Source organism: Echinops telfairi, unplaced genomic scaffold, assembly GCF_000313985.2.
Source record: "Echinops telfairi isolate 266 unplaced genomic scaffold, ASM31398v2 ScPeMD7_7457;HRSCAF=8495, whole genome shotgun sequence".
Taxonomy (NCBI): Eukaryota; Metazoa; Chordata; class Mammalia; order Afrosoricida; family Tenrecidae; genus Echinops; species Echinops telfairi.
Genome location: NW_022111357.1, coordinates 39,238,855 through 39,260,210, shown reverse-complemented (window position 1 = coordinate 39,260,210; position 21,356 = coordinate 39,238,855). Strand labels below are relative to the sequence as shown.

Genomic DNA, 21,356 nt, shown 5'->3' with positions numbered 1-21,356 from the left:
AAAAAAAAAAGTTGGGCTGTGGATAAGTAAGACCTGCAAAGCCGACGCCTTTGTTGGATCTGTTGGGGAAAACGAGGGACAGTGCCATGGGCTGAAAAGCCTGTGGCGCACAGCGTGGGCACATCCGTGCTGTGAAAAGCCTGTGGAGCAGAGTGGGCACGTCCGTGCTGTGAAAAGCCTGTGGAGCAGAGTGGGCACGTCCGTGCTGTGAAAAGCCTGTGGAGCACAGTGTGGGCACGTCCGTGCTGGAAGACGCAGCCGGAGCGCTCCTGGGAAAGGCGGCTGGTGTCACGTGCTGTGCGCACGTCATCAGGAGGGGCCGGCCCTGGTAGAGCAGAGAGTCGGTGAAGAGGAGGAAGACCTTCGATGAGATGGAGGGACACCGAGGCTGCAGCAATGGGTCCCACAGAAGACAACTGTGAGGATGGCGCAGCACTGGGCAGTGTCTGCCCCTGCTGTACAGGGTCGCCATGAGTTGTAACTGACTCGGGGACACCTAACGCCGCCACCACCTTTAATTATGACCCTCTTTGGAAATAAAGGTTTTCTTTTGCTACATGAAGGAGGCCATAACAGAGTGGACAGATCCCTGTAGTTAAGACACTGAGCTGTTAACCACAAGGTCAGCAGTTCAAATCCACCAGATGAGGCTGAGTGATGTAGTTTCTGACATGCTTGTTTTTGTTTTGGGGGTGCGGGGTGGGGTAGGATGGGTCTTTAACCTACTCTCTTCTGGGGAGTTTCTGTAAAAACTGAGGAACAGACACAGACGTCCAGAGGGCGAAGACGCCATGCGGCCAAACTCCCATGAATGCCCGGGCTGGCAGCAGCTGCAGGCCACTGAGGAGTCTGTAGCGTATCGGTTACATCTTAGACTACAAACCTCGAAGTCAGCAGTTGAAAACCACCAGCAAGAGGCTTTTGACTCCCGTGAAGAGTGACCGTCCTGGAAGCCCACAGGGGCACTTCTACTCTGTCCTATAGGGTTGCTTTGAGTCAGGAGTGGCTCAGCGGCAGTAATTGGGTAGAGCTGGACACTGAGGAGACCAAGAAGGGGCCTCCCCTAGAGCTGGACTCTAGCCTCCAAACCCGTGAGTCACGAAGGCCTATCCTCCACAAGCTACCACTTGGGTAGTGCAGTTGTTGTTCCAGCAACACTAGGGTACAAAGGCAATGCTGGAGTGTCTACTCAGTCATCAGCCAGAGACGTGTTCAGGGGCACACACTGGCCAGAGGCTGCCACGGCAGCAGAATGGGTTAATGTGCCTGGTGTCTCACCAGGGAGAGTACCTACTGCAGGGCTAGGAACGGCATCAGCTGTAGGGACGAGGCCACAAGCACAGCTGCGCTCTCATTTAAATGAAGGTCAAAACCAGGCCGGCCTCCAGTGCTTAAGAACAAATGCTCCCAGAGCACCACTGCCATCGGGTGGTTCCGACTCCGAGTGACCCTGTGGGGGGAGACATGAGAGGGGCTCTCCAGGGTTGTTGAGGCTGTAAATCTTTGCAGAAGGGAGGGCAGGGGAGGGGGTGGGAATCAGGCAGAGCGGGCAGGGAGCCAGCCTCATTAGTCAGGTCAGTCCAGCTGGCGGGGGGTAGTGGGGGGGGGGGTTCAAATTGCGGACTTGTGGTCAAGAACCCAGCTCACACTGGGTCACACCTCCAAGGCTCCCCAAGTTCTTGTAAAGGTGGAAAGACCAGGAAGAGGAAATCCCAGTGAAAGCCAGGGCGGGGAGACGGGGACAGGAGACAGGGGAGGAAGAGGAGGAGGGGAGGCAGGCGGTTAGGGGGAGGTGGGAGGCAGAGAGAGCCAGGATGCCCCCCACAAGGGTGCTACAGGTGCTGGCTGCAGCGTGCTCTCCAGATTGCACCCACTCTCCCGAGGGCACTTGGGAGTTAGCACCTGTCCACGAGTGCACGTCACGATAAGATTAGTATGAGAGGGGTAAGCGGAAGTCATGTCCAGACTGCTTCAAAATCCATGTGGAATGCGTGCTGGGCGGGCCCCGGAGCGTTTTAGGGGAGCAGCACCTTCGTGGCTGCCAGAAGTGAAGAGGGAGGGGCCGTGGGGCTTGGTGCCCAGCGAGATGACCAGCTCTGAATCTAAGTCTTGGCCACTCCGTGTGTCACAGTAGAACTGTGCTCCACAGGGTCCTCACTAACTGATTTCTTAGACACGGATCGCCAGGCCTTTCTTCCGGGGTGCCTCTGGGTGGACTGGAGCCACCACCCTTTTCGGTTAACAGCCGGGTGCATTAACCAGGAGCACCCATCAGGGACTCTAGTCTTGTAACCACGATGGCAGATTGCACAGGGGGCACAGAGGAGTGTTCCTGTCGGCCCCACGGAAGGGGGGAGCAGGATAGTGGCCACACTGCCTGTCCTCAGGGGGACTGGGCAGCAGGAGCCACCACCACCACCCCCAGCAGTGCCCGGCGTGACGTGGCAGTACCTCTCGGAGGCGATCGCTCCTCAGCTCCTCCAGAAGTTCCTCCTCAAACTTCTCCAGCGAGGGGTACAGGTTGACGAACAAATCGTCCAGGTACCAGGTGACAGACGTGTGGAGGCGAGGCTTTCGAAGGGCGTCACCTGAAGCAACGAGAGGTTACCCCCAAGATGGCTCAGTCACAGGAGGTCTCGGCCCAGGTGGAGGGCCACAGGCAACCGCAGGGCACATACCCAGCCAGGCGCTAAATTACAGGGCTACACAGATTAAACAAATGCAAATTCTCCTGGCAGGTCCAAATCTACCTCAGGGAATGAATTTTAGAATCGGGCAATCCAGAGAACCCGGATTACAAAATGCAAAGCAGCATGTGTGCGCCCTGACCCTCCCTCCCCAAGAACACGGCCCACTGCCTCGTCGCAGGTTTGCTCCAGTTGGCCCAGGAACGCACCGGAATATGCAGCAGGGATTCAGAAAACTCCTGGGAAACATCCATCCTCTTTAAACCCTTTTCACATGCCTTTTAAAGCCCTCTCATAGTAGGGCAACCACCAGCCAAAGCACAGCTTGGGCTGGAGCCCCACAAGGCAAAGGCCCTGTCCTGATGAGAACCCCCCACACCTCCCCGACTGTGTGCTCCTGGGGGAGCAGAGCAGGCACCTGCGAGGGTGAGATGGCTCTGGACACAGTAGCCTACAGGAGGAAGCAAGCCAGCCAACAGCTCCCCAGTGACCACTGAGCCTCTGGAGTCTGACTCCCACTTCCCCACCGCCCCCATCTCTCCAGGACTGCCCCTAGCGTTGTCTCCCCCGGCGTTCCCAGGAGTGCGTAAATATTTAGATATATTGGGTCTTAGATTTTAAAAGCCAATTCCAGGGTATAAAGGAAAAGAAAAGTTGACCTAAAACTCGAAGCTGGAGAAATCACAGCAAAAAGAACACCCTGTTACAAAACAAACAGTCAAACTCACTGGTGTGGAGTCAGTTGTAGGGAAAGCCTCATCTTTCTCCAGAGGAGAGTCTGGTGGTTTTGAACTGCTGACCCTACCTATGTTAGCAGCCCAACACATAACACACACCGCCAGGGTAGAGGAAGGTGTAAAAGCCCAAGCAGCTGTCTGTTCAACGCCCACCTCTCCGCCGGGTCCCCGGCCCTGTGCAGCATGGCGGCACTGCCTCAGAAGGGCTCATTACAGCTGGGAAACCAGCAAGTGAGCGAGAGGAGGGGAAGAAGCAGGAGGAGGAGGCAAAAGCACTGTGCTCAACCCACTGTGGCTGCAAGGAGCAGTACGCAGCAGCGTCCCAGGGTGTGTTAAGTAAGCCAACAGCCAACAAGTGAACACCACCCCAGGGTCTGTCCACTGAGGAGCAGCTAAATACAACATGGTCTGTGCATGCGGACATGGGATTGTTATTCATTTCTAACAAGAAACGCCGTCCTGACCCAGGATGCTGAGCTTGATGCCAAGCAAAAGGTCAGGTGCTACACGGTCCCAAGTCTATGAGACACCTCAAGAAGACAAGTGCAGACAGGGAAAGGCAGTTTTGTTTCTGTTTGGGGGGATGGACACATTCTGCAAGTAGGCATGGGTGACGGTGGCACAGCATCATGAACACGACGCTCCCAAATTACACACCACGTGCTTAAGACAGCAGCTTTGTTCTGTTGTAGCCCAGTATCTTTTCATGGTACATTTTGTATGTACAGTCCCACAGTCATTTTTTGCTTTGTTTTGTTTTTAAATCAGATCACCTCCCCCAGCAACAGTGGGTTCTCGGCCAGCAAGGGCACAGATCGGAAGCGGGAGGGTGGCCAAGGCGTGGGCAGGGCGGGGCTCGGGGGTGCAGTGGCACCTCCAGCTGCTCAGGGAGGATTCCCCAGCAGAGCAGAGCCAGGAAACCCCTGGTGCTGGGGGGGAAAGGGGGGAGGGCACCGTGCCCGAGGCTGGCCGGAGTACCTGCTCCAGTCAGCTAAGTGAAAAAGAAAAAGACACCAGGAGGTAGGCTTGCGATCTCTCTACTTTGGAAGTCTCTGGTTTTCTGGCAAGGATCGAACCACCGTATCCTCCAGGCTACTCCATGTGCAGCCCAGGGCAACCACGGTGGGCTGCAGGCCCCTGCAGCAAGGCTGGGGGCAGCGTGGACAGAGCCTTTCCTGAGACTCTGGCCTGTGGCTGCGGACACTGCTCACTAGCCTGCCTCGGTTAGGCATTCACTCTTCAGTCTTCGAGATGCTGAGCCAAGAGAGAGTGCGGCCTGGCAGGAGCCCGGTTCTTCCTGCACAGCCAACAGAGCCACCGGGAGGAGAGGTCAAGAAGCAGGTTCCGGCGCAACTCAGAAAAGACCGCTCACAGCAGGTTCGTTCAGGAGACCAGGCTTGCTGGTGGGATGGAGACTGGTGGGACCCCAGACTCTGGTCCTTGGTCTCCCCCTTCAGGTCTGGCAGGGAAACCACACACAGCGTGTTAGGATAAATGAAGACTTAGGGTCCTGCGGGGCAGCACTCACCCAGGGCAGAGTTGAGAGGGTCAGGACAGGAGGAGGGAGGGAAGAGGGAACCCTGGGAGGAAGTGGGGCGCGTGATGGCACCCTGGGGACTGCAGTGGATGCCCGAAACAAACGCATGCAGATCAGCTCTTTGAGTGTAAAACGGAAGATCTGGCCTGTGAGCCTTCACCTACAACACATACAAAGTTTTAAAAAAAAAAACCATTCGTGATTCTGAAGATAGCTCAGAGGCTGATGCGGAGGCCTGGCCCATCCTTCTCATCACTCCCACACACGTCTGTGAGGGCAGGCCCCGGGGCTGCTGCCACCAGTGTGCAGAGACAAATACATAGGCAGCAGGTCAGGCCACCACTCCCCCCTCTGGGCTTCTGGCTTCTTCCTCCACCAGACTTCCATCGGCAGGCCGCTGAGCCTTCGTTCAACCAGCAGCCAGGGCAAGAAGCTGCAGCCTGGAGCGAGCCTTCTACTCCATGGCTGGACCCTGCTTCAGCTGGGTCAAGCGTGGTCAGGCTTGGCTGCAGCTCCAGCAACAGTCCTGCTCAGGTGGGAGCACACAGCCCCCTCTCACACCTCAGCTCATGCTGGGGGTCCCGGGAAGGGGCTGCAGAGAAATGGGGATCTGGCAAGCTTTCAACCAGCCAGAACCCCCTGCATAGTGATGCCCGTAGGTGATGTGCAGGGGGACACACTGTAATGCCCATGGGGCCTCACAGGAAGCGGCTCCACCACAGTATGAAGATGGGACTCAGCCCGGACACATCTCACCTCACGGAGAACCACAGAACAAAGACCAAGTTCAGGGACCCTGCAGGCAGGCATGAAGGAAAAGGTGAGTGAGTGAGGGCCTAAGGCGTTTCTAAACGGCGTGCCTGGCCAAGACCCCACGAGGCCCTCTTCCAATGTCTCCTTCACTCAAGGCTGCTTGAGCTGGCCCCATGAGCTGGCCCAGCAGTCCCCCACCTCTCCTTCCCGGAGCCCTGGCATGGCCTCCCTCCTGGCAGACAGTGGGTCTCTCGAACCAGCCGCCAACTTGGGAGCTAACTGAGCTGGACCTTGGATGCCCAGGCTGCTTAAACCACCGGAAAAGGTCAAACCACTTCCAGAGGCTCATACACGGCCAGAGGACTGGCTCAAGAGCCACCAAGTACGAGGACCCGACCCACCTCCTCTAAGGAGCCTTTACCCATCACTCCATGAGGACAACTCAGTCCTCACCTAAACGCACCTGGGCAGGCTGGGGCCACCTGGAGGCAGCTTGGATCAATGTCAACACCCTGGTGGAGATGTTGAACGGGAGCTGTGCCACACCCCGACCCCAGGGACCCAGGGAGGTCCAGGGTCCTCTCAGTGTGTGTATATTACAATGGCAGGTGAACCCAAAAAGCTAAGAAAAACCCAACCCACCTCACCATGGCATTTAACAACCAAACCACCAGCCAAATCGCAGTGGGACACCAAAACAAAGCCTAACCCGCTGTCGTCAGAGCGGGAATACCATCGGCTGCCGAAGCAGGGAGCTGGCCCCGGGCTGGCCTTCCAGGGCCGTAAATTGTCATCCAGTAAAGAAACTATTTTGCAGGAGTGAGCTGCAATGCCACGAGCTCGGAGGCAGTGTTTACAGCCGAGTTGGAAGTGGGCATGGAGCCGCTCGGCTCACCAGTCATACTTTAAGGGCACCTTTGGGGAGGGCTGAGTGAAATGGCTCCGGAATGGCGCCCCAGGGAGTGGGTGAAAATGTGCTTCTGCCCGGCTTCCTTCCCTCCTCTGCCGGGTCAGCACATGCTCCTGAGAAAGCTAGTGCCCACACCCGCTCCGCTCTCTCGGCCCACTCGTTAGCTGTTCAGCAATAGCTACACAGACTGTGGTGCGTTTGGGGGCATCACTGGCTCACTTATGGCCCACCAGCAGGCGGGCGCAAGGGAGGCTTGGGGTTCTGTTTAAACTCAAAACCCCACGAGCGCCTCCTGGTGACCTGCACCACCCTGCTGGTGTCAGAGCCGACACGTAAGACATGGCTGTGGAGCGGCTGTACCATGACAGCCACAGAGAAAAGAGCCACCGTCAAGTGTCTTTCTATTCCATGTGTCCTTCTACTGACACTCGTCAGCAAGTCACACACTTGGCGACCTGTCCCTCCCCTGCGAGCACCTAGAGCCCCTCTGAGCACCTAGAACACCAGGTAAGACAGGCTTCCCCACACTGCCTCTACAGCAAGGCTGTGCCCAGGTTCTATCACAGTGGGGCTGGCCTACCGTGGCCGACGGGCTGAAGCTGGAGTCGCGTCACTCAGCTCCCAAGAGCAGCAGTGACAAAGCTGTACAACATCCTCCCCTATTTCGGGAGAACGCAGGAAAACTACAGAGGGCCCAGTGACCTCCTGAAGCAGGTCCCCAGCACAGGGTGGACGTCCCCTTCCCCCAGGATTCCCAGAGCGCTCCTGCCCGAGTAATGTGTCACCTGTCGCCCCCCTGCCACCACTCCACTGCGAGAAGAGAGCCCAGTGACGACAATCGGGACCCGTCCAGGAAACCTAGGGAGTCAAGCAGCACCTGAGCCCAGCATGAGCAGGTGGCATGGCATCCCGGCAGAGTGGGCACCGCCCAGCACAAATGCTCCACCCTGGGGCTCAGCAGAGGCTGCCTTCTCTTCAGAGCCAGCCCGCCTGAGAAACAGGGGAGTGGGGAACAAGACCAGGCAGGTGGGGAAGGGGTGGGGCAAGGAGGAGAGCCCAGGAGAGAGCCTCCTGGTCAGTCAAGGGGCCATGCCCTACCAAGGTGTTTCTAGAAGCCCCACCTCCACAGAGCCCTCTGCCTCCCATGGGAGTGCCTCTCGGTTAAAACAGCCTCCACATGAGGCAGAGACCAAGCAGCAGGGTTTCCTGGCCTCACGCATGGAAACAGGAACTGCGGACTCCAGGGGCCTGTGGGGTGCTTCCGGGCACCAGCACACCCTCCCCACCACAACACCCGCCACGCTGAGAGGCATCCTCCCCGACCACAACCAGCCCACGTCCCCACCCCCGATAGAGGAGAGAAAGGAGCCCTTACCTGCTTCCCCTCCGTGCGCTGGCAGGAGACCAGGGATACACTGGGAGCCAGACAGCAGGAGGTTCTCGGGGAGGAGGTGGAGCACTGGCTGGAGGGCCGGGTGGGGCCGGAGGGTGTACTGCAGGCTGCAGCCCTCCAGCACAGTCAGGTGCCTGTTTTCTGGGAGAGGGTACACTACATGAGAGCGGAGGCCGAAGGCTCCTTCTGACAGCTCAGCTGATGAGCTGGGAGTCTCAGAAACACCACAAACAGAACAGATGCTCTGCTAGAGAGAGGGAAATTGCTCTGTTATTTCAGCCTGAAAGGAAGGGGAACCCGACCCTAATAACGCTCTGGTAGCACCGCGATGAAAGAAATCAGTTTCTAATCCAGCCGAACAGTTATCTCTCCGGTTCCCTTCCTGAGTGGCCAGGCCAACGACAGGTATAGGGCCATTGCAGGGAGACTGGAGAGTGCCTGCGCCCAGAGGCCCACACACCAAGTCCTCCTGCCCTCCGCTGAGGCCAAGCTGGCCTGAGGCCCGGAGTGTCCTGTGGCTGGAGCCCCCAGGGGTCGGCATGACAGCACACCTTCCACATGGAGGGCTCAGAGAACAGGCTCCTGCTCAGGTAACTCCCACACCTCCAGGCCCGCCCTGCTTTCTGCCGGCTCAGAGGAGCCGCTCACGGCATCACTGTCCTGCTTGGAATCTGACTCACTGCAGACCTCCAGGGTGGAAAAACCACTGCCATGCAGTCGATTTTGACTCAAAGGCCCCTACAGGACAGAGGGGAACTGCCCCACAGGGTTTCGGAGACTAAATCTCGACAGGAGCAGACAGCCTTCACCGTCTCCCGAGGAGCAGCTGCTGGCCTTGAACCGCCAACATTGCAGCTCGCAGCCTGATGCTGAACCCACAGCTCCCAGGGCTCCTGCCAGGGGAGCAGCAGCCTCTGAACAAATGCAAAGTGGCTGTGAACAACTCAATAGTGCACCTTCGTGAGCAGCTGGTCCTGGCCCCGTTCTGGACCCTCCTGCTGTGGCCCTGTAGCCCCTCCTTCTCCTCCAGGGAGGCCCCCGGGGCTGGCCTTTCCCAGGGTGCTCATGGGAACCCAGACTGAGCACAGGAGCAGGTCAGGGCAGAAAGGGCTCCCTATGGGGCTCCTGCTCTCCAAGCCACTAACAGGAGTGGATTTCTCCACACCAGCTCCCTCAGAGGGCAAGGTTCTCCCGGGAAAGGCACAGGCAGGGGCCAGAGCCGCACAGTCTCCTAGGGACAGGTATGAGTGGGCATTGTCCCGCCCAGCTGGGAGCCACCTCCTCGGTCTGCTGGCCCCACTGGAAGTGCCAACAGGCTTCAGCGCCAAGGTCTCATTCAGGTAGCTGGGGCCTATGACAGGCAGGTGGACAAGAGGACCGCCCCCTCACCCCTGTGGCCCCCCTGTTCCTCCTCACAAAGCAATGCCCGCCTTCCTGGTGACTGTGCCTTCTGTACACCTTCGAACCAGGCCCGAACTCTGAGCCCATGAGACACGCTACCCAGACCCAAATTCCAAGCTGCCGCTGGCTTTTGTAGAGAGACGACAAGTCAGAGGTAACGGTGGGTGGTGTTCACGGGAGCTATGCGGCCAGCAGGTGCCTCAGGCCCCCCATCAGGCCAGGCCTGCTCTTACGTTCTATGGGGTCCTGGAGCAGCGGGTGCAGGAGGGCTCTGGGGGTGCCATGATACAGCCTCAGCCTGGAAAACAAGAGCCATCGGCACACATCAGCTGTCGGCACCCTGTGTTTAAGACCCCGACCTCTGTGGGACTTGTTCCCACAGAAAGCAGGTGGTCTCCCCCACTGCCATACCCACGTGCGGGCTCAGTGCTGCACAACCACGTCCCCTGTAGGAAGGGGCTCCCGGCCACAGCACAGCACAGCACACACGCAGTGCTGGCCCAGCGCAGGCCCAAACCTGGAGCCAGAAGCCCCACCCAGAAAACCCACAAGACTTGCAGGCATCCCAGGAAGACCGTGCTGACGGCACTTCCTTGTGGTTGTGGATCTGGCAGGTGCGTAAAGATTCAGGGGTGCTTTGCCCTCAACGGGTTCCCGAATCGTTACCAGAAAGGACAAGTAAAGCAAAATGGGGTGTTTTCCCAAGTACCCCCTAGGACAGGAGGGCTATTTACACAGTCAGATCACAGTCAAGGTCACCGGCCCAGTTTAGGATCCCCAACCTCCCCGGTAGCTCAAGGCGGGTGGCTCTGCCCTCTTGGGGATAGGTGGTAGTACTTGGAGGCTTTTCTGACCATCAGAACAGAGGCTGGTTGGACTGGCTTCTAAAGGAAGAGGCCAGGGTTGCTGCCCCTCCCATCAAAGATTTAGCCAGCCCAAAAGGTCAGTCATGACAAGCAGAAGAAACTCTAACCTGGTGAGCTAACAGACACTTTTGCCTGGGCTAATTAATGACATGTTCTCTCGTCCATCTTTGCAGGCCCAGCTGACACAGAGCCTTGCCCAGAACAGGGGCTCATCCAGTGGCCAGCAGCTCACTGTTGCTGCTTACGGGCCAGCTCGATAGAAAATACGACTGAATGCCCAAGAATAAGGTGGGTATCGCACCCCTACCTCCCAGATGAGTGGATTCAGAGCCAAACAATTTTTTAAAAACTTGTCAGAAATCACACAGCTAGAGCCAGGGCTTGACCTCATGCCCATCCTATGTCAAACCCAATGCCCACACCCAAGAGTTAGTGCCCGGTCTGGAAGACAAAGCAATTCCTTGGCTTCCATAGAAAAGGCAAACCCCATTAGAACCCCAACAAACCACCGGCCTCGCGGCATATGAACAACACAGGCTGAAAACCCGATTGCTTTCTATTGCCTCCAAGTGATCAGCAAGTCAACCCCCTGAGAGAGGGGGGGGCCTGAAAGGTCCCACAGGAGGAGGATACCGTTTGTCCTGGGAAACCGAGGTCGGAGACTCTGGCTTGGACTTGAAGAGCTGAAGAATTCCAAACCCGCAGGACGATGTCTGGAGGGTGCCGTCCCGCTTCCGGCCTTCGCTGACCACTTCTACCACGGCCACAATGTTGGGGTGGTTTAAGGACGTGTGAAAATACACGGGCTGCAAAACAGAAACCGCAGGACGGAGGCTCAGGGACAGACTGCAGAGAAGGGACACAGAAAGGACTGGGATGCCGCCTTGCCTTCACCCCAGCACCCAATGTGCGGTTTCACACGGTACACGTTTGGACTGCGATGCGCATGGTCGGCAGTTCAAAATCACCAGCAGCTCCGTGGGAGAACGACTGGGCTTCCCACTGCTGGAAACCCTGATGGTCTTAGAACCCAGTTGGGGGGGGAGGGGCGGCAGGAGAGGGGTCGCTATGAGTCCACATGGACTCGATGGCAGTGTGTGTGCAGTTCGATTGATGTCTGCTTCAAATGATGAGGGATAGGCTGTGAAACTGCATGACACAGGTTTTTCCTTTATGTATTTCCTTTATGTATTTTTCCAAAATACATAAAGTTGAAAAATAGTAAGTGCCATGACAACTGGCCCGTCCTGACTCAACCCCCCACCCCCACCCAACTTTCTGTGTTCTCCTCATGAGGTGCCGCCTCAACGGACAGTGCTGACGCTGCCAAGGGCCCTTCCATCTCTTCAGATGCCCCAGGATGACCCCCAACTCAGATCCCAACACACACCTCCCCAGTGAAAACCAACTTGGGACCACGTGATTGTGAGAGTCAACGTAAGGCAGAAGAAATTCAAGCTGGCCTCTGGGGCTCCCCAGACCTGGGCGGTGCACATGGCTGCCCTGCTCGGCAGCTAATCCCAAGGGTGGAAGGTCCAGACCACCCAGGGGCACCTCGAAGGAGAAGTGGAAACCTTCTGGGGTCGCGTGAGTCAGGGGCCACTGCATAGCCACGTGTCTCTTTGGGTTACCGTGGAAATGGGAGCGGCTCCAATCCTCCGCTTTCCTGCTGGTCACCAGCAGAGGGGACGTCTGGAAAGGCAGCCCAGGGGGACCCACCATCCCTGTGTCTCTAACAGGTCTGCCCCCGGTCTGGGTGTGCAACCCCCTCCCCTTTGAGCAGCTCTTTTCCACCCCTCAACCAGAGGCCGCTGCTTCTGTTTAAGACCGATAGAGACGATGCAAACAGTCACTGACCGTAAATCATGAAGGAGCCGAGTCCATAGGCACTCGAGGGAGCACCGCTGTGCCAGTGGCTCCCCACTCAAGGGTCCTCCTAGCTGGCCAGCAGGCTGGGGCGGGGCACAGGCCTACCAGCTCAGTACCAAGGATGCCCAGCTCCCAGCCCTTAGTCCCAACCCAAGGTGGCAAGAGTGAAGGCCTGGCCGAGGCTGCATGTGACTTCAATGTGGACTAACCCTCCCATTAACAAATCATAACCAGTGTCACCCAGAAAACGTTTACCATAATCACAGACTGTCAGCCGGGATAACAGAGAGACACGTTAAAACATCAGTCGCCAGATATCAATCGTTATTCTATTATCTTTTATTGTGCAATGATGAAATAACGACCACTTACAGCTGACAGGTGGTTGGACTAAGAGAGAAATATGTTTCTGTTTCCAAGTGCTGAGAAGGGCTTTGGAAAGGCCAGCAACAAAGCTGGGCGCTCATAGCTCACCTGTCGGACTGGTCTCTGTGCAGCTCAGTCCTCGGCCCACTGCCCACTTGTTCTGGGCAGTGCCACCAGCACTGGGAGCTCCGATGTGAGCCTCTGACAGCCCACAGCTGAGGGCTCTGCCCAAGACAGAGGGACCCACCACTCTCCCAAGTTTGGATTTGGGGCTGCTGCCCTTCCTTGGCATTTACCAAAACATCTCCCCCCCCTCACCACCCCCCACCTCCAAAACAAACACAGCGCCCAGTGGTGCCTGTCCCAGCTGGTCCAGCTCCGCGTCTCCAGGGGCCATCGTTCAGTAAGAGCCGGCTGCTGGGTGCAGAGCGCACGTGTTACAAGGTTCCCCGGGGTTCAGCGCTGCTCTGTGCTTACTCACAGGGAGGGAACATGCTGTTCTCCAAGTCACTCGCGGACCCCAGTGTGGGAACAGCTCCTGCTGATGGAGCCATAAGAAGCCATGGACACATGAAGCTGCCTTCAAAGGCTGAAGGATGGATGAAAACTAAGTCAGACCAGTGGTTGGTGAGTGGCCCCCTGCTCATGGGACACCTGTGCTCCACAGGGTCCCAGCAGCTGGCTTCTCAGAAGTCACCTCGCCAGGCCTTTCTTCAGAGGAGGCCAGATCAGGCACAAACGAAAGCACACAAACCCTGCTCAGGGCGGAACACCTTCCCAGTCCCGTGGCAGCAAAAGCCTAAAGCCACTGAGGCAGACACACTGTCACATCCCTGATCCAGCTACCCCAAGTCAGCCACTGAGCACCACCGCGGGACAGAGCCACCTGGCCGCTAGCACCCCCAGGAGGGCACAGCCCACCAGCTCTGACCCTGCGGAAGCTGGGCATCACCTTCCCACCTGGCCAGCCCGGAAAAAGGGCCCCAGTGAGGCCTGGCTCCAGGCGGTCCCTCGGTGTACAGAGATTTCATTAGTGGCCACACAGGACGTTGGAGAGAAATCTATTCGTCACCTGAAACTTCTTGATTAAAAGTTTAACTGCTGACCAGCAAACTGCCTGCGAGGGGAGGTCGGTGGCTGAAGAGCCGGGGTCTCTTTCCCTACACCACCGTCCCTCGCCAACTGGGAATCCATCCTGGAAATGCTTCTCATCATCTCCAGCGGGCACTGACACCACTCTGCCTCGGGGCCCAGGGACACTTGTCATCCACAGGGACACACTCAGAAATGGGCCTGTGATGACGAGCCTTTCTGGACAAGTGACAGTCGCGTCCATCTAGCTCCCCAGCCGTTCTCCCTGCCCGCCAAGGGGACGCCTTCCCCAGTCCCAGGAGAGGGCCAGGTGGGAGGCCAGGCCAGGGAAGAGTGAGTGGAGCAGAAAGCAAATGGGAGCCTTCCAAAGAGCGTTTGTAGAGGAAACCTTGAACCTGACACCTTCAGAAGGACCAAGAATTCACCCATCAGCCAGAGCAGCTTCCGCAGCAGTTCCCCGGGGCACACTCCCATTGGAAGGCTGCACCTCCCCGTGCCCGTGAACCGGGACCAAAAATACTCCTTCAGCAACCCCAATATCTCCATCTCCAAAGTCAGAGGCTCCAGCACATCCTGGATGGACCCCCATCACCCACATCAAAACAACAAAGGGACGAGGTGGTACCCCACCACCAACGATGACCAGGGTGTGCACAGGGCTGCGTCTGAGAAGGGTTGAGACCAGTAACGTGAACTTCAGCCTGGGTCAAAACTATGACACATCATCTCACCCATCTTTGCACAGAGCCTGGCTCGTGGCAGATGTTCAAGCAGCGCTTCTTAAGTAAAAGCCTACTGCTCATGAAAAAAAATCATTAATGAATGCTCAAGGGACTCTTAGGAGATGGGTGTTATATCCCTGCTGGGCAAGTGAGTAAACTCGGGGCCCCCAAGGAGTAAATAACTTGCCTACAATCACGCAAGAAATCAGTGAGAGCACCAGGGTTTGAAGCCGCGTCCAGCCAACGTCAAAACTCAACGTCCGCCCCAAAAGCCGCTCCCACTCCAGCCTCGGCTCATCTAGAAAAGCCAGCCCAGTGACCATCTGAAGCAGTCAACACCCCACGGCACATGCACGGCACGCAGCCGCACTGGCTGACTAAAGCTGCCTGTTGTCCCCAAACAGAGTGACATCACTGTTCAACCAGGCCTCCGATGGAAGCATCCTGGAGAAACACCATTCCTCTGGAAACACCCTTCCCGCCCTCACGCTGTCTGGTTCGGAGACTCCTCTGTGGAGCGGCCAGTGGAGGGCAGCGAGTCGACTGCAGGGTGGCCTGCTGGAGGGGAAGCACTCCTTACTTCCCGTCAGCCAGCATGAAGCAGCCTGGCAGAGGCAGGCCGGCCACAGTGTGGCCCTGCGAGCAGGGGGCTCGCTGCACACCGGGCACTGGGATCAGTCACTCCAGGGACGGGCTTCCACGGGCCCCCTTTCAGAGCACCCCAATCTTCTCTGACAACAGGGAAGTGCTTTGTCCCCCTGCCCTGCCGACCGGCACCACCTGCTTCTCATCCCTGTGGCTCGGGGGCCAGGCAGCAGCTTGAGTAGCCGCCTCCCAGGAGAGCACGTGATCTACCTGCCTTGTGAGCCACCCTTGGGCCGGGGTACAGCCCCTGCTCTGCGCTCGGGCTGTGGAGAGCAGCTGGGGTTTCCAACCAGCAACTGGCACTGAATAAATAGAGGAGGAAAAATGAGCCCTGTTACCCGAAGTCTGAGGCCTGGTTAGTTAAGGAAGGAGTTTAAGGGAGAATTATGTCCATCTCAAAAATGAAATGTAGAAATGGCACAGTGCTGTGGCCTCCAGGATTATTTCTTAGAAGGTGTTTTTTCAGATGTTAGGTAAGTTATTGACTGTCTCAGAAGGGGTGAAAGGCAATCGCTCTCCACAAAGGAAGGTTTCCGGCAAGAGCAGAGAGCACTGAGCTCAGGGGCCGAGGGGCCTGGAAGCCTGGGTGCAGCTCCTCCAGAGACCGAGATGGCAGGGGCTCAGAAGCCTCGTGTGGAGAAGTCGTCTTTGACCAAACAGCCTCCCGGCTGGGACTCAGAGCAAGATTTCTGGTATCCAAGTCCTTGTCAGGGCATGGCTGCTTGCAAAGCAAGGAAACAGCATTGTTTCTTCGGGGCCTCGTATCCCGGTGATAGCTGGATCAAAGCCCGGGGCACAAAGACTGATGTATTAACCCACATTAAGGCTGGGAGCCACACTGGTTCCAAATGTGACCCTGGTGGCAGGGAGCTCACTGAGGCCTCTCTATGTGGCTGGGCCCACAGATGGGATCACCCCCAAGCTGCCTGGGAAACTATCATCAGAAGGACAGATAGCAGTTAGTACAGTCAGACACGGATTTTGCCCATCTCGGTCATCTGTAAGAATGGCAGATTGGATTGTTAGCTCCACGTGTGTTGGGGAGGCAGCAAGGCCACAGGCACATCCCCCCCGCCCCCGCCCCCAAGCTGACCAACTCCATTTCCGGGCGGGTTGACATCCAAGTGCAGGTTAAAGAAGAAGGCTTGCTTGCTTGCTTGGCTCTTTCTGGGACAAAGTCTGGGTCTCCTTGAGCTTACTCTGGTCCTCCCCTCAAATGGCCAAATTTAAGACACTGGCTGGGGCAGCTTCATTAACATAACAAAAACTACTCCCAAATGGGATTCTTAGAGTTCATTCTGAGGCACAGTGCCCTACCAGACAGATAGAACTGCCCCTGGGGTTGCTGAGGCTGAGAATCTTTACATGGCAGACGGCCTCCTCTTGCTCCTGATCCGCAAGTACAGGGGTTATGATGCCAACGCAAATCTGGAGGGAACAATTCCATCTACAACATCACTAAAGCCCTCTGCAGCGAATGCTCCACGTTTCAACTACAGGTACACACACAGTCATGGGAGCTTGTTGCAGCTAACTGAAGTTGAGTGGAACCTATTTTTCCATATTCTGAATGGCAGGGCAATGGAGCAGAGAAGGCAGGGGAAGGACTCATTGCTGGGGCACTGCTGACCTCTGCTGGTGGCCGAGGGCACAGCAGCAAGACTCTACAGCGGCTTCTGACTTCTGGCCCCCCTACGCTGACATTGCCTCATTCTGACTGCAGGAGCTCTGGGCTGAAGAGGCTGGAGGCTCCCCAAAGCTCTTACGAGCCCCTGGGAGGTGGGCAAGGCTCAGCCCAGGCGTTACTCACTGACAGAGGTGCCCTGGGTCACCAGCCTGGCCCCAGACCCCGAGGGAGGAGCAGGCCTGAGGCCCCAGGATCCGCAGCCCCATCTCTGTCCTTTTGGGGATATGAAGGTCAAACCCTCAGTCAGCTCTGGAGCAAGGACGGAGATCCCACAGGGATCAGGATTCCCTCGCTGACACAGCCGGGTGGAGTGAAGGCTCCCCACTTCCCACTGGGGCCCTTGGCCTGCCTGGCTGGCCTCCAGGCCGACCCACCCAATTAACTGAAAGTGGGTGACTACAGGGCGTCCCGTGAAGCGTCCAGCAGCAGAGCAGGGAGTCCTGTGAGGGAAGGCTAAAAAGGACACTGGGGTTTAAGGGTAGGCCATGGGGTCAGAAGCACCAATTCCCCAGCTAAAGCATCCACCTGCGCTGACCTGGGCGGAGCTAATCCATCGCCACAAACCTCAGTTTCCTCAACTCTAAAATTCGGACAAGCAGCACGGGAGGGGAGGAAGGGGGTGCCACAGGCGTTTAGGTGCTCCACTGGCCTGCGTCCTCCTCGGAAGAAAGGCCTGCTTCCAGAAGCCACGGGCCTGGAAACCCTTCGGAGCAGCTCCACTGGCACGCAGGGGTGGGGGTCAGTCGGCAGCTGGCTCGGCGTGGGGTGTTTTGCTTGGGCTTCTTTGCAGCGTGGCAGGGAGGAGATGAGAGAGCTGTGCTGCTGAATCCAGGCCCAGCCCACGCATCACCTCCCAATGATGGTCACCCTCATCAGTCACTGTACAAACTGTCACAGCACCACCTGGGGGCCTACACTCGACCCTGCCCACCCTTCACCAGCCCCACACCTGCTGCTGCCTGCACCCGGGTGCCCTGCGCTCCCATCCGTCCCCCAGCCACCCTGCTAGCCTCGGGTGGGCTCCTCTCTTATCCTTTAGGGCCCAGCTGGAACCTCAGGGCCAAGGAGTCCTCCTCACCCTTTCTCATGGGTCCCTCACCCTTCTCTGACCACAGCTGCATCACCCCCGTCACCTGCTTTTGAGTGGCACCCCCTTCCTCCCCTCCAGTGTTAGTGATATCCCAACCGCGGACCCTGTGAGCATGCCCTTGTCTGGTCCCTTCCACCAGAGCAAGTCCCTTTTCCGCTGAAGGTCAGTTCCCTCATCTTAAAAGAGAAAGACAACCAAAAGAAAGGGGGAAGACGAGGTGCAGCAGACTCAGACGGGGCCGTTGTGGGAAACAGACCGGGAAGAGAGTGCATGCGGACAAACTCACCACACTATCCAGTAAGGAGTCTGGTAGGCCGGGGCTCGTGGACGGGGGGCCTTCACGTTCGTCAGTTGGAAATGCATTCCAGTCACATTCCCTAAGTAAAAGCCACTCCCCTCAAGGTCCCCCCATACCAATGCCAAATTTAAGGTGCTGCTTGCAAACACGTGGTCACTCACTATACTTTTGAAGGTACTCTTGAAGGTCAACTGCTTGAAGGATATCGGCCTAAAGGTTACCTGCCATCAAAAGCAGTCAGACCATCTAACCCTGAGTATGGCCCTCCCTTCTGATAAGGATCACAGATTGTTCCCTGGAGAAGAGCTCAGGGGCACCTTTGGTCAAGCCCTCTCAGAGAGGACCAAGGTTAGGCTGCCACCTTGACTCCAGGACCCACCCATCTGGTTATGTATGTACCTTCCTGTCACATGTATGTCTCTAGTGCCTCCCTTTCCTATTGCATGTACACCCCTAGCTCGGCCCCTTCATGTCACGTGTATGCCTCTCACACAACCCCCTCCTGTTACATATATGCTTACCATGGCTTGCATGTCTGAAATTATATAAGCTCGTGAGAATACATAACACTCTCTCTCTCTGCTCGGACCTGGTTCCTGAAGCCTTGGCGGAGGTGAGCCCTTGCACGCCTTGTTATGTGTCCCTTTAATTTACCCCTCCATTGCACAACCTCCCCTTGGACCCGTTCAATTGTAGAGGCTGGTCCCCCGCAGCCAGTGACTTCCAAACGGTGACAAGAACTCAAGGTTCCTTGGAGATGACTCAGCGACCAGCCTAGACAGGGCAAGGCTGGGCTGCCAGAGACCCCGCCCCCTCCCCAGCTTCCCCTCAGAGCAGTGCCACTCGCACCTGCCTACACACTGTGGTAGTTGGATGGTTTTATGCCAGCTAAACCCTCCTGGCTAGGGGTGGAGGCAAACTCCTTCTTGAGGGTGTGGCCTTGTGTATGAGAGGGAGGGACTCTGGAAACAGCCTCTCTCGCCGCCACTGAGCCTTCCACCTCTCCGGACTTCGCTGGGACTCTGTGCCAGCCTCCAGGGGGGTGGTCCATGGGTGCCATCCGACCCTGAAAGCTGCCGCTGGATGCCCTGCCTGCTCCCACTGACCCCAGATCCACATGGCTCTGCACCCCTCAGCCAGCGGTCTCCTTGCTTCCTCTCTCCGCGTCATCAGCCTGCAGAGGGTCTGGCTAGTATCGGCGCTGTGGGCTTGAGTGGGACTGGGCTGGGGCGCCTTCTGGTCCTAGATGAGCATCCCTGGGTTGTCTCTCTAGACCGCCCAGTCTAACACACATACCCACCAAGGACTTTGTTCAGAAAACCAACAGGCTCACTGTGGGTCCTGGGCGTCCGTGCTGCGGCACCGAATCTGAGACACACTGAGTCTCTGGGACAAGACTCCCAGCCCTCTCCCCACCCCCCGCCCCCGAGAGTAGGGTGCCCCTACACTCCATCATGGAGCAGCCCCCAGCCCCTGCCATGCCCAGGCCCACCTCATTGAAGACAATCCTGGGCGGCTGCTTCGAAGGCTGCCTGACCGGTCTGACTGAGGTTTTCCATGTCCTCCCAAAGAAGTGGTGGTAGGTGACGTCAAACAAAGTCACCCGCAGATGGACCTCGACTTCCGACAGCCCTTCCTGAACGCCCTGTGGAAAAAAAGGAAGTCGGCCTGGAGAGTTCTCTCAAAACCAGAGGCCAATCTCCATTGGTTTGGGTCTCAGCACCTCAATATGAGGAATCCCACTCCCACTCCCACTCCTCCTGGTGGGATGAATAATCTGCCAGTGCTCAGCTCTCCGTGCATTCCCCTGGACACCTGGTCACAAGTCTAATCACATAGCACCAACACAGACAGGCTGGCTGTGAGGTAGACATGCCCTTCAGGACGCAGGCTGATGCTCCTGTGCTCCTGGCAGCCACCCTGTCACCATATGGAGCCAGGAGATGCAGGGAGAACACATCCAAGTGACATCACTTGCGAGCCTGGACCAAACCACACCTGAAGCCTTTCGGGCTGTGCTAATTTCAGTTAAGGGTGTTCATAAGTGAGCTCTCTCAAGGAAGCAACCAGACCACGGGCCTGATGGCCCACAGGAGCCACAGCCTCCTTTATAAAGCCTGAGATCAGAAGTATTAGATGGTGCCCAGCTACCACTACCAACTGCTCTGACCAGTAACACAATAGAAGGTTCTGGTCAGAATAGAAGGAAAATGTAGAACAAAATTCAAATTCTCAGAAGAAGACCAGACTTAAGAACTCATAGAGAGAAGAGGAGCCCCCGAGACTATCGACCTAAGACACCTTTTTAACCTGGAACCAAAGCCACTCCCAGAGGTCACCTTTCAGCCCAGTAACAGAGAGGCCTAGAATCAACTACAGGAGGCCAGATGGGCAGTGGGCCCCAATGCCAGGGTGGGAAGGCGAGGAGGGGCAGGACCCTGGGGGGCGGACGCTTAGGGGAGGCAGGGTGGCCATGGGGACAGTGCTGATGCAATGTGGGGACAGCAAGCAATGTCAGACAATCTGCGTGCAAAATGGTTGGCTGGGCAACCAATCTTCTGTGTAAACTTTCACCTACAGCACCATAAAAATGTCCAAGAACAAATGAATGAGCTTGCAGCTTCAACTGTCTTAGATGGGATTTTGGTCATCTGCATGTGACTGACTTCTCCCTGGTACAATCAGAAAATCCCAAATTCCAGCTTGCTCAGCTGATCTGCACAGAGACTAGGATGCTTGCGGGAAGGGCAGCGAGTTGAGAACAAGGGGCCCAGTCCCTGGCCAGACAAGCCCTTCCCCAGAGCTTTCCGGCTCATCGCCAGAGTGGGTTCCTCTGCTCCTCAGTCCCTGCTTGTGGTGTCCTCACTGTCTGCCCTGGGGCAAATGGTCCTTTGTCTCCCTGTCACTCACTCACGTAGCACCATATTTCCACGTCCACCCTGGGTACCTGCTCTGGGTTAAGATCTGTGCCAGGCACTTGAGCTAGCGTGGGACAAAGCAGACAAGACCCCAGTCCCCCGGGGACGGGAGGGGAAGGAGAGCAGGCTGCTCAGTCAGGATTGGAGAGACAGCGACAGGAAGGGGGGCTCAGGAAAAGCCCAGGTAAAAGGAACAACAAAAGAGGAGCCCTGGGATGGCCGGTGAGAAGCCTGCACGGCCTTGGTGGGTTGAACGAGGGGAGGAGGGGCAGTCAGGAGCACTCCCAGAGGCCTCAGTGGGTGGGCTGGGTGTGATGAGAAGCTAGGCTTTGGCTCCAGGTGAGGTGGGAGTTTAAGAAAAGCACTCTGGCCATCTGGAGATGGG

General features: G+C 57.1%; 1 protein-coding gene across 4 annotated transcripts in view; it reads right to left on the bottom strand.

Moving 5' to 3' along the window:
• The window catches only part of NPHP4 (nephrocystin 4), a 109,463-nt gene that overhangs the window by 82,982 nt on the left and 5,125 nt on the right, over nucleotides 1-21,356 (bottom strand). For all 4 annotated transcript variants that reach the window (XM_045299145.1, XM_045299146.1, XM_045299147.1 and 1 more), the window contains exons 2-6: nucleotides 19,546-19,698; nucleotides 10,918-11,090; nucleotides 9,652-9,716; nucleotides 8,000-8,158; nucleotides 2,452-2,588 (exon numbers count right to left, since the gene is read on the bottom strand). In XM_045299145.1, the coding sequence (XP_045155080.1) occupies nucleotides 2,452-2,588; nucleotides 8,000-8,158; nucleotides 9,652-9,716; nucleotides 10,918-11,090; nucleotides 19,546-19,698 (687 nt within the window). The remainder of the gene's footprint in view (nucleotides 1-2,451; nucleotides 2,589-7,999; nucleotides 8,159-9,651; nucleotides 9,717-10,917; nucleotides 11,091-19,545; nucleotides 19,699-21,356) is intronic.